Below are 12,874 nucleotides of genomic sequence, written 5' to 3'. Positions count from 1 at the left end.
AATTATCACAGTAGGATCCATAAATATACATGTATATTATTATAGTATACATAAATATGGATGTATGTACGTATATATCGCAACCTAATCTGCAGTCTCTTTTCATTGGTCAGCTAATTCAGCATATTCCTATGTGTTTAGCTGTTTATAACTGCAGTCCCCCTCCCTCCTGGTTAGCCAGGAGAGTGCCACTGGCATGAGGAACAACCTTGTCAAGGAAATGAACTTGCCTGTTGTATTCTGTGAAGTACTTCTCAGCTGGACAGTTGTTTCCAAGCTGCTTTTTTATCTAAATCTATGTAAAGTTTACCCAATTGATACACACAGGGTGGCCCCAGATCCATATTTCTGCAGGTGTTTTTAAGTGATGATTTCTCTTTGTACATCCACAATGGTAGAACTACTGAAGCCCATTATTTCTCCCAAGACTCTTCACAAAAACTTCATTAAGTCTTTTAGGCCACTGAGAACAGAAGTCTCAGACAAGAATACGTAGGCTCTCTAAAGCAATATGGAATCAACTGAATTACCTGCAATAATCATCCACGTATTTATGAGTTTCTCAAACTACAGTCACAGACCATGGTAAATGGGAATCCTACTTAAAAAAAATATTAAAAAAAATCAAGATTCATTCTAGATCAGTCACTTTTAAATGTACTCTGAAACCACAGAGCTGAATTTAACATGGACTGTTCCACTTGGGTTATGTTCATCTTGTGTGTGTTCAGTAGCCTTGCATTGCCTGTCCTTAATCGTACACCTTTAACTCCACTCTGTAAGTTACTTCCTGAATCTACACTTTCTTATATTTCAGTTCCCAGTGTGCTGGGAATTAAATCTTGGTCACATCAATCATGTAATGACAGGAGAAATACGCAGCATTCCAGATTTCAGGGAAGTGTTGGCTACTCAGGAAACTGTTCACTGTTTTCCCAAGACTTTAGAATTTATTTATATTTTACGGAAGTTTTATATTATTTTTTCCTTCAGATTTATCATCATTCTCACTCCCTCTCTTGCTCTTAGAACAAATCTTCACTCTTAACTGCTGACCTGTGTATGGAAGCCACTTGGCTATGGAGATGTTACAGCATTTAAAACTTTTATTACTGAACAAGGAGGGACTTATTTTCATGTTTGATCATGATGTGTTCCTCGAAGTGTCATATAACCCCCCATACCTCATTCTGATGAAAGGAAAGCAATTTCACCTCGTCCTCACACACGTTTACCTGAAGATACAGTGTGTATGCATGTGTGTTTGTGTGTGTGCCAGAGAATGGGGAGCAAAGACGATTCATTTTGTTAATTTATTAATTGAGGGAGAATTTTGTTTTTGAAACAGCAAACCTGTATCTTGTTCCTCGGGCACACAGAAAACAAAGTAACTCCTTATACCTCAATACGTTGTGGGATAGGATGGCCCTACACACACTGCTTCTGTGAATCTGTTTAGGGAAGTAAACTGCAGATCTTCTTGAACCTGTGGTGAACTATTTCCAAGTAACTGGGTTTTCTTTGTTTCTCAGCTATCTGCACAAGAACAAATACCTGGAAGTTATCAATGACGATGCATTTCTGGGAGTGCACAGTGGACCAACTCTACTGTGAGTAGGAGAAAATGAAGTAGGAAAAGCTTTTAAAACAATACTATTTTAGGGTGCACTTTCTTTCCAACCATTATCAGCAGCAGAGCAGCAGGGATGCGAGTGGCATGTTTGCAAAATGAATACCAGCAACAACAGCTGGGCTTTAGGGAACTGAATTCAGAAATGCTTGCATCTCACCTTAAAAATACTGCTCCTACTAATGTTTCTTCTGAAAGAGTCTCCACTACACTGTGTCTTATGACTGCACAACTGCAGTACAGCTGTGATACAAACCAAGGACTGTAGCAGCACTCGCATAAAGGAAATTGAGAGAGAGATGCAACAAATAATTTTAGACAGAATAAAGTTACTACTGGTGCTGTCTCCTCTTCTTTCTCATGTATCTTAGCTTCCAGTCTAATTTTATAGTCCTCTAAAGAACTCTCCACTAAAATTAAGAATCACGATACAGAATGACACCAAAAAACTGATGAAGTTTAGGAACTTTCAGAAGAATCATATTCCCTGACTCAAATCATCTAGCACAGCACGCAGTGCACAGGAGTGACCGCGGGGAGAACTGAAGTGCTGAAAGTGGGATTCCCTTATCCACGACAAAATCAAAGTCCTCACTCCATGCAAGAATCAGTTTTACTTTCTGCTTTTCTGGAAAACAGCACAGTTACATTAGAATAACGGTGTACTGTTCACAGGAGGAATCCTAGGAGCCAGCTCTAATAAGGAAAAGGTGCAGAAGATGTTCTTTTTTCCCCAGAATCTTGCCAACTCCAGAAAATCATGCTGGCTACCAGCTACACAGCAGTCTACATTAAAAGTTGCATTGGTCACATCCTGCTGTGCAAAGCTGCAACTGACCCTTGATGGCAAGATCATCATCAAAGCTCTGGTTCTCTCTGTCTCCTGCATCTCAAGTCAGACGCATTGCAAGGCCTGTGTGTGGATGGTAGCCTCTCTTCTGCTTCAGCTATCCGAGCAAGATGTACTCTTCTTTACGTCTGGGGTCCTGTATGGCTCACCACACGTCTTCCTCTGGGGCTACAGGTGGCAGGATGTGTTGAAAAGCTCCTTTCTAGGGATGGCAAAAGACAAAACATTCAGGGCCTTAAGTCTAAGGGAGATCTTACAGCAGCACAGAGTTTTACTCATGGAGTTACTGTGGCTGTTCAAAGCACCAGTGGTGGTGCAATGCTGCACAAGTGAAAAAGTACTGACATGCTGCAAAGGTTGTGGGGTAATCATAAGCTGTAACAACATTGCCAGGTAAGCCCACTCTGCAAGGAACAGCTCTGAGGTGAGCGAGCTACACAGCACCTCCTGGTTTTGGGGCTAGAGATGACTCCCTAGGGCATGGGTATGTAACTGCAAAGAACTTCCTTCTCTGCATTTTCAAGCTACATTTCTCAAATAACCTGAAAGTTTTCTGATCTTCTGTAATTATTGTGCTTGCCCAGCTGCCACTGATCCTCAGTCCTAGGACATGTTTTACATTTGCAGTCTAAACAGCTACTTATCCATCTCCCACTGCGATGCTAAACCTCCATGGCTAACAGTCATTGTATTTATAATTAGAGATTGTACTATAAGTGACATTACAGAGAGAGAAGTATTGCTTTTCAAAGGCTGAAGGTATAAAATGGCATGTAAGCAACAGTAAATCAACAGTGATTAAGAAAGTAAGAGCATTTCACACCATAATCCTTTGATTTGCTGGTACTAAGCTAAAGATCTGAGGAAGGAGTCATGGTTCAAGCCTGGCCAACAGCTCAGCCCCACACCCCACTCGCTCACCATCTGCAGTGGGATGGGAGAGAGAATTGGAAGGGTGAAAGTACTGAAATTCATAGGTTGAGATAAGGACAGTTTAATAACTTAAAAAGGAGAGGAAAAAGAAAAAGCAGAGAAGGAGAAAAAAAACCAAGCCAAGAAAAACAAGTGAGGCCACAAAACCAATTGCTCACCACCAACTGATGATGCCCAGCCAGACCCTGAGCCATGGCAGCCCCATCCAACCTCCACCTCCAGCCCCAGTTTTATTGCTGAGCATGGCATCATATGGTCAAGGACATCCCCCTGGTCATTGGGGGTCAGCTGTCCCTGCTGTGTCCCCTCCCAACTCCTCGTGCACCCCCAGCCTGCTCAGCAATGTCCAAAATATCCCTGTGTTATCAACAGGGATCCAAAACAGATCCTCACAGATCCAAAGCAGCCCCGTACAAGCTACGATGAAGAAATTTATGCCAGCCAGAACCAATATAGAAGGGTGCAACGTGTTATTAACTTTTAATTCTATTTTAAAAGCAGTTTCAGGGATTTCTGTTACCCATGGATAACCAGGAATTTTTCTGCATGTGTGACACAGGAAAAGTTCATCATAAAGCAAGGTATCTTCCAACAATTTAGAGCAGAATCCTTCCACCTGAACAGATCTCTTAGTTGATCATTTTAACAAGAACAAAACAGTTTCTAAAACTCCCACCTATGCACTGCCTTAAGAAGGGTGAAGTCAGAATTGATGAAAATCGAGTGGAACCCTACTGTTTGTTATTGTGTCACGTCAATGGCCAGTGATATCAACCACAGGAGACAGAAATGTGCTTTATTACACTCCCTACTATACCATCAAGACTGATAATAATGAGTTAATTATAATGAGAGACACCAGAGATTTGTTAACTTGCACAACAGCCTGCGAAGTCTGCCCGATCCAGCCCTTCCGTATGCCCCTCGAGGAGTGTAAACGACTTGGCCTACCTTAATAAATAATTTGTGGAGTCATTTTTAATTCAGGCATCTGGCATGGGAATTTGTGGACATTGGATCAAAGTTCCACTTACAAGACTCCTTCTTCTTGTAAAGTAACTCTATGGAAAATGATTGCCAGAAGAGAAATATTTCTTTTTCTCAGGCAATGAATGGCATTGCCTACAGTGGAAGCAATATGTAAAAAAAAACAAACCCAAAGATCTATGGAGGTCCCCAAAAGTCTCTGTCTTGGCTCCCTACGAGGTTGGCAGAACCTATAAGGTCCCCAAAAGTCTCTGTCTTGGCTCCCTATGAGGTTGGCAGAACTCATAGTTGGGGGGTTGGACTGGATGATCTTTCGAGGTCCCTTCCAACTCCTAATATTCTGTGATAGTGAGATAAGAATTTATCCCATTAAACCCATTTACTGGGTTTTTCCAATCGCTATTTCAGCAGCACCAGCAACATAAAGGTTGAAATACGGACCCTGGATCCATGGGATGATTTCCTTCCATTCTGGCTTCAAAGAAAACCAATGGGAAAGATTTAACTACAAAGAACAATGCCTGGCTAGACGTATGTTGTGTGAGTTTGGCTACGCTCTCAGACCCACCAGTTAAATAGTATATTTCAGTAAGCATTGAAAGGCTAGGTAAATTGTTTTCAAAAATCTGCAGTTTACAATAGCAGAGGAAGTGAGGACGACTGTGATCACAGAATAGAGAACAGATGCCAATAATTCAAATTCCTTCGTCACTGCTGTATATTCAGATATACGTGGACACAGACACAGACTGCTCTCTTTAGAAAGCTATTTTAACAGTGTAATGACAGCACGCTGCTCTTCACCTGAAATGGAAATCTTGGCCGGGATTCAGCAGCTCGGCAGACCTGATTTACTAAATGCATCAACAAGAGCTTCTGCCTAGAGCACAAGTTCAGCAGAGTACAACAAAAATATAATCAGCCTTACTGTTCAATTAGCTTTTACAAAACATACAGCCCAAATTCAAAATATTACTAACTGCTGCATAAGCTACATGTGAGTAATTAATTCTCTTTAGCAAGCAGAAGTGCTCTTTAAGGCATCATTTCCCAATCTAGGAAAGGGTCCTGCCTTAGGAGGTTCTGTTCTTTTCCTGCCACTGGGCTCAAGAGTCTTTGCGCAACAGGAACACTCCACATCCTGCTCATCAAGCAATGCAGATTTGTAGATTTAAAGAACCTTTCAGTAGACAGAGAGCATATCTGTAGTTTAACCCCATCTAGGATATATTTTATGCTTTTTTAACTACTGTAGTATTGCAGTACTCAGAAATCTGTGTATGATTATGTAAAAATCCCTAGTACTACTATGCTATCAATATAATTTTCACAATGTCTTCTAAATTCTCAACATTACTTGACTTCATACTACAATTGCGTATTTCCAGATGTGAAAAGCTACAAAGATGATCAAGGGAGTGGAGCATCTCCCTTATGAGGAGTGGCTGAGGGAGCTGGGGCTCTTTAGTTTGCAGAAGAGGAGACTGAGGGGAGACCTCATTCATGTTTATAAATATTTAAAGGGTGAGTGTCACGAGGATGGAGCCAGGCTCTTCTCGGTGACAAACAATGATAGGACAAGGGGTAATGGGCACAAGCTGGAACACAGGAGGTTCCACTTCAATTGGAGAAGAAACTTCTTCTCAGTGAGGGTGACAGAGCCCTGGCCCAGGCTGCCCAGAGAGGTTGTGGAGTCTCCTTCTCTGCAGACATTCAAAACCCGCCTGGACGCCTTCCTGTGTAACCTCATCTGGGTGTTCCTGCTCCGGCAGGGGGGTTGGACTGGATGAGCTTTGGAGGTCCCTTCCAATCCCTAACGTTCTGGGATTCTGTGAAAAAGGGTATTGATAAAAGCTGTTCTCTCTTATATCTAGTTCTGAACTTCTGGCTATAATAACAACAAAGAACTATACTAAAAAAATAATAACTTAGAAAATAAAAATCAAAGCAGAGCAGCTAAATACCTGTTAAACACTTGTATCATATATGCAGTTGGTTCAGAAAACAACATCTCTTCAATCACAAGCTGTTTTATTCCCATACGTTCAACTGAAGCTCTCCAATGTCTGCAACATTAAATCCAATGTGGAAATTTCACGTAAGGTAAGCGACAGCCTAGAAATGTCACGTGAGATTTATAAGAAAGCATGTAAGAAATCCAATGTGGAAATTTCACGTAAGGTAAGCAACAGCCTAGAAATGTCACATGAGATTTATAAGAAAGCATGTAAGGAAAAACCAAACCAGCTAAGAAGTCACAATTTTACAATTGGTTGAGTGCACTTTGGTTACTTTTATGCTCCTTGGTGTAGAGCTCAGTGCTACTGCAGCCAGTACCTGAGCGAGCTCTAGGCCACAGCTACTTAAGTGCTAAAATCTGGTCTGCATTTGGGCTAGAAGTGAATTTTGCCAGCAGCCTACCATACATTTCCCCTACCAGTAGTCTACCCAAACATCTGGTGCCTCCCACAAGGAGTGCAGCTGCCTGGTTTCCACGTCAACCTTTGGTTGGTTTCTACTGAAGGGCTTGTGGAAGTCCCAGGAGACTCTGAGCAGATCTTAATCACAATATTCAGAGAGGTTTGTAAGGTGGGACTTATTTTTACAAAAGCACATCCCTCAGGTATATCACATTAACCTGTATCTTCACTGACCATACCTTTTGTTAGGGTTCTTAAGTAAAAGCCTAGTGCAGACATCAGAGGACAGACAGATCCTCTTGACGAGCCTATCAGACCTTGTGCACAGTCTCATGTGTTTCTCTAAGTGAGACAGCTATAGCTTAGCAGCAGTAGCAACTCTTTAAACATTGCTGTGTTTAAATAACATCTTAGGTATCCATACTATTAGACATTATAGGGCTGACATAATTGCGGTCAGTTCCCATATTTCTGCACAACGTCAAGACTGATGATACAGAACAAAGAAATCACTTAGGAAAATGTGTTTTCTATATGAACACAGACACAGACACCATACTCTGACAAACCCAACTGCTTGGATTCACATTACTCTGAAGATCAGCAATTATTAAAATCTTTTCAATCTTCTGTTTCGAGACAAAGCACAAAAATGAGTGGAAAACAGCAGCAGGACCAGATGACATTCATGAGGCAGGAAAAGGAAATCCATCTCCCTCACAAACTGCAACGTACCTGCTGACTCGGACTCAGTGCCAAAGAAACAGAAAGCAGCAAACATAATCCTAAACGGGATCCTAAAGGGTCTGGAGAACAAGAATTATGAGGAGTGGCTGAGGGAGTTGGGATTGTTTAGTTTAGAGATGAGGAGACTGAGGGGAGGCCTTATTGCTTTCTACAAGTACCTGAAAGGAGGGTGTAGTGAGGTGGGTGTTGGTCTCTTCTTCCATATAACCAGTGACAGGACAAGAGCAAATGGCTTCAAGTTGTGCCAGAGGAGGTTCAGATTGGATATTAGGAAAAATTTCTTTACTGAAAGAGTGGTCAAGCACTGGAAGGGGCTGCCCAGGGAGGTGGTGGAGTCCCCATCCCTGGAGGGGTTCAAGACACGTGTGGATGTGGCACTTCAGGACATGGTTTGGTGGCCATGCTGAGGTTGGGTTGATGTTGGACTCAATGATCTTAGAGGTCTCTTCCAACCTTCATGATTCTGTGATATGCATTAGTATCTGCTTAGCTTTAAAAGGCATAATTTTAAAACTACTGATACTTGTTTATCATCCATGTTCTGCACTGTAAGACATTAAAGACAAAAGCTTTAAAACACAGGAAAAAATCCCAGGAGAAATGCATATCCTACTTGAATTTGAATGGTTTCAGAGCCTAGCAAAGTGACACAAAGTCCCTACCTCCTATGGATTTGATTTTTGCTGTAGAATTCTAAATTATTGTGAGAATCTGAACAAAAATCTGATCCAGGCACTTGATATTCTGACATTTTCTCTTTGCCTTCCTTTACACAGGGATGTCTCCAGAACAGCCGTTGCTTATCTTCCAGCCAAAGGACTGGAAAGTCTGAAAGAACTAATGGCTAAAAATACATGGACCTTGAAGAAATTGCCAGCTGTAAAGGTATTTCTTCAGCTAATGCGAGCTGATCTCTCGTATCCAAGTCACTGCTGTGCTTTCAAGAGCTGGAAAAAAACCAGCGGGTGAGTTTCACTCACTTACATTTGATTTTAAAGTCTGTAAGCGAAGAAAATGGTTTAGTATTAATATAAAATTACACCTACTGGTACTTTGGTGTCCGTTTTTTTCCTAGGTATAGAGGACGTTCTTTAAAACGGAGATTACAATTTCAAGCTGATAGAAGAAAGAATTTTTGCTAGCCATTTGTAGGATTTTGTAAGAGCTCCTCCTTTTGTTGAGTGCAGAGTTAAAGGAAAAAGGACTGGAAAATGAAGTTTTGGAAGGGTTACAACCTCCTGTCTCGTATTTTCTAACTGAAAAGCTCAGAATAAATGGCTGAGGGAACTGGGGTTGTTTAGCCTCAAGAAAAGGAGGCTCAGGGGAGATGTTCTTGCTCTCTACAACCACCTGAAAGGAGGTTGTAGCAAGGTGGAGGTCGGTCTGTTCTCTCAAGTAACAAGTGATAGGATGAGAGGAAATTGCCTCAGCTTGCACCAGGAGAGGCTGAGATTGGATATTAGGAAAGATTTCTGCAGCAAAAGGGTTATCAAGCATTGGAACGGGCTGCCCAGGGAAGTGGTCAAGTATTTAATATAAACAACCTGGAGGTACTGAAAAGATGTGTAGATGTGGTGCTCAGGGACCTGGCAGGTAATGGTTGGACTCGGTGATCTTAAGTGGCTTTTCCAACCTAAATGATTCTCTGATTCTGTTACATCCTTGTGGACATTATTCCAAATTCCATTTAGGCAGCATTTCTGGCCTCCCATCAGCACAGGTGCTGATAGCTTTTGGAAAGAAAAACCCCTATGTTTATAGATACCCTGGTGCAATGTGGCCATTTGTCTCTTGGGGGTTGGGAGTGAGAGGGACAACTTGCTATGATTAGCAACAGAATTTAATGTAGAGTGCTATTCATGGTAAATTTCTCAACATTTTAATAAGGTTTAGAGAATTCTGATTCAGGCCAGCCTTTGATTTTAGGAAGACAGCCCCAGTATTGCAGTATGTGTCACTGAAATGCACAGTATATTAAAAAGATGCTATAATAAGTATACGAATGCTTCAAGAATAAACTCATATAGCAATAACATTCACAATGACAATGGACAGGGAAAATGAGGACAAAGAAAACCGAGAAGCAGACACATTCAAACCCTGGACAAGGAAAACGTGCAGAAAGAAGCCAGCACAATCTAATGACTGAAAGAAAGAAAGCATTTGCTTGTCTATTACAGAAACCCAGCATGTCAGGAGTTGGAAGGGATCTGGAAAGCTCCCCCAGTGCAACCCCTGCCACAGCAGGATCACCAGAGCAGTCACACAGGAACACGGCCAGGGCTTTGGGTGTCTGCAGACAAGGAGACTCCACAACCTCTCTGGGGAGCCTGGGCCATGCTCCATAACCCTCACACTCACAAAGCTTTTCCTCATGTTCAGCTTGAAACTACTAGTAAAGATGAACATTTCATAGACTGAACAGCATGCATTCCCAAACTGAGAGTGATCTCTAGTTCTACACATCTGGAAATGAGAAATGCTAAAGGTTACGTGACAGTGGATTATGGTGATCAATTTGCAATTTTTCCCCCCCCGGTAGTAAATATGAATATAAAATATGAACAATGATCACGTCACACCATGAGGTACAGGATTCCCAACCTTTGCACTGCTAGGTATCTGTAAAGAACATAGAGGAAATACACAGACTGCAAATGAAAATCACGGAAGTTCTGGGATAGAAGATGAGGAAAGCAATACTGTATTACCCAGGAAATGATGAACAGTAGATAAAAGTCTTGTGATCCCAAGAAGGAATACGGATTACGGATGCCAAACAAGTCAAATGACTATACTGGGGATGTCTGATAGCAACAGGGGAAAAATTTAGTTTAAAAATAGTTTTAAAAAAATAATTGAATCTATTAAATGATAATTAAATCTACTGGGATGTTTGACTCCTGGAACCACTCGTGGTTTTGTTCACTGTATGTGAACAGAAATGAATCCAATCACATTTTTATAGCTATGTTTTCATTCCCTGTGATTTGCTGTTGAAGTGTCCCCTTGGTTCACCCACTGTGCTCGTCAGACTGTAAATGCCAGCGGTGATTTCCCCCTCTCTCCTCTTTCAGGATCCTGGAGTACCTGACGTGTAACCAGACGGGCAGCCACAGCTTCCGTAAGAGAAGATCGGTCGAAGCTCTCAGAGCTCTGTTTTACAAGGATTATGAAGAAGAATACACGGACCACGCTGATACCGCCTATGACAAAAACACCAAGTCCACTGATTTCCATGAAAATTCCCACTATTACATTTTTTTGGAAGAGCACGGAGAAGGAAATCTCGGGTTTGGCCAAGAGCTGAAGAACCCTCAAGTGGAAGACGTCCAGGCCTTTGACAGCCATTACGACTACCCTGCCTGCGGAGGCAGTGAGGACGTGATATGCACTCCAGAGCCTGACGAGTTTAACCCCTGCGAGGATATAATGGGCTATCAATTCCTGAGGATTGTGGTGTGGTTTGTCAACCTGCTGGCCATCCTAGGGAACATCTTTGTCCTTTTCATCCTTCTCACCAGCCATTACAAACTGACCGTGCCACGCTTTCTGATGTGTAACTTGGCCTTTGCCGATTTTTGCATGGGGTTGTACCTCCTCCTGATCGCTTCGGTGGATCTCCACACCAGGTCGGAGTACTATAACCACGCTATAGAGTGGCAGACTGGGCCTGGCTGCAACACGGCCGGCTTTTTCACCGTCTTTGCTAGCGAACTTTCTGTCTACACGCTGACGGTGATCACCCTGGAGCGCTGGTACGCCATCACTTTTGCCATGCGGCCGGACCGCAAGATCCGCCTGCGGCACGCTCTGGGTATCATGCTGGGAGGGTGGGTCTCGTGCTTTCTTCTCGCCCTTTTGCCACTGGTTGGCGTCAGCAGCTACAGCAAAGTCAGCATCTGCTTGCCCATGGACACCGAGACGCCGGTGGCTGAAGCCTACGTTGTCTTTGTTTTAATGTGTAACATCGTCGCTTTTGTCATCATTTGCGCCTGCTACGTAAAAATCTACGTCACCGTGCGGAACCCTCAGTACAAGTCAGGGGACAAAGACACCAAAATCGCCAAGCGGATGGCGGTGTTGATTTTCACTGACTTCCTGTGCATGGCTCCCATCTCTTTCCATGCTCTGTCTGCCATTGTGAACAAACCACTGATCACTGTCACGAACTCCAAGATTTTGCTGGTACTCTTCTACCCGCTCAATTCTTGCGCCAACCCCTTTCTTTACGCCATTTTCACCAAAGCTTTCCGAAGAGATGTGTTCATCCTGCTAAGCAAGTTTGGCATATGCGAGCGTCAGGCTCAAGTCTACAGAGGTCAGACAATCTCAGCCAAAAACAGCAGCGGCTCCTATGGGCAGAGACTCAGCCGAGGGATAGGGCAGATCCTGACGAGCATTCAAGAGCCGGCCAACGATCACCTTCCTGCCATGACAACGCAGAACCAAATCCTCATGGAAGAATGCAAGCAAACTGAGCTATAACGGCTCAAAGCATCACAGCCACAACCTGCACACAGTAAAATCAGAGAGAAGATAACCTGTTCTCCACATCCTTTTCCCTTAGTCTATCCTTCGTGAAGTCTGAAGTACCTTCAGAGTGGTTTTAGACAAGTCACTCACTTGAACTTCTTGTCTCACACTCTTATCAGGTCAAAAGATACTGTTCTGATGATAGTGCTGGAAGTGGAAGTGAACACTTTATGTGAACAGGAGATTTAGTAATATACCCTCATCTGAAAAATTTAAGGAAGCAGGAGATTAAGCCTAATACTTGGGGGTACTGGTATGACTAAAGAGGGACCTACAGTTTTAGAAGTAAAAAGAGATTTTGAAAAAATACTAAACGTTGAAGTTCTCAAACACCAACTACCTACGTGTCAAAAGGTTCTGTTGTTCTTCTAATGGCAGATCTCTAAAACTTCCACCGGGAGCCAAGATGGAACAGATTCCTTCTGCCATCCTGATCTGGAATGAAGTTAAGTCTTTCGTTTGAAGTTGGGTGATGTGGGAAAAGCAGCTTCTCCATCTTGCCTTTACAGCAGTCAAAGGCAAATGTCACTGACTTGGCTGCTGTTCGTACCTGGTCACAAACTTTAGGGCGTTTGTCTTTGTGCACTGCAAAAATTCTGTCACTATCACGCTCTCCCCCTTTTTGCTACTTAGGAGATGCTTTAGTTTGGACTTGAAGACCAGTCTAGTCAATAAAGATTGTATTTTTTGATGGCTGAAACGTAAGATTGTACTAAATTTTCTGCCAATTCTCCTTCTCTGAGTCCAGTACTGTTTACTCTGAGCACGTTT

General features: G+C 42.6%; 1 protein-coding gene across 1 annotated transcript; it reads left to right on the top strand.

Annotated features, from left to right (window-relative positions):
* Positions 1–391: 391 nt before the first annotated feature.
* LOC104544358 (thyrotropin receptor-like) lies at positions 392–12,055 on the top strand. Its single transcript, XM_010189208.1, has 4 exons — positions 392–492; positions 1,533–1,610; positions 8,344–8,532; positions 10,645–12,055. The coding sequence occupies exons 1-4, from the start codon at positions 392–394 to the stop codon at positions 12,053–12,055; spliced, it is 1,779 nt and encodes a 592-aa protein (XP_010187510.1).
* Positions 12,056–12,874: the final 819 nt, after the last annotated feature.

This window comes from Mesitornis unicolor, unplaced genomic scaffold (assembly GCF_000695765.1).
Source record: "Mesitornis unicolor isolate BGI_N332 unplaced genomic scaffold, ASM69576v1 scaffold13207, whole genome shotgun sequence".
Taxonomy (NCBI): domain Eukaryota; kingdom Metazoa; phylum Chordata; class Aves; order Mesitornithiformes; family Mesitornithidae; genus Mesitornis; species Mesitornis unicolor.
The sequence above is the reverse complement of the archived record's forward strand: the minus strand, read 5'-3'. Positions and strand labels throughout refer to the sequence as shown.

Coding starts and splice junctions, on each gene's coding strand:
- LOC104544358 (XM_010189208.1), top strand. CDS start 392: ATGGTAGAACTACTGAAGCCCATTATTTCTCCCAAGACTCTTCACAAA. Junction 1,611..8,343: donor CACAGTGGACCAACTCTACT/GTGAGTAGGAGA, acceptor TCCTTTACACAG/GGATGTCTCCAGAACAGCCG. Junction 8,533..10,644: donor AGCTGGAAAAAAACCAGCGG/GTGAGTTTCACT, acceptor CTCCTCTTTCAG/GATCCTGGAGTACCTGACGT.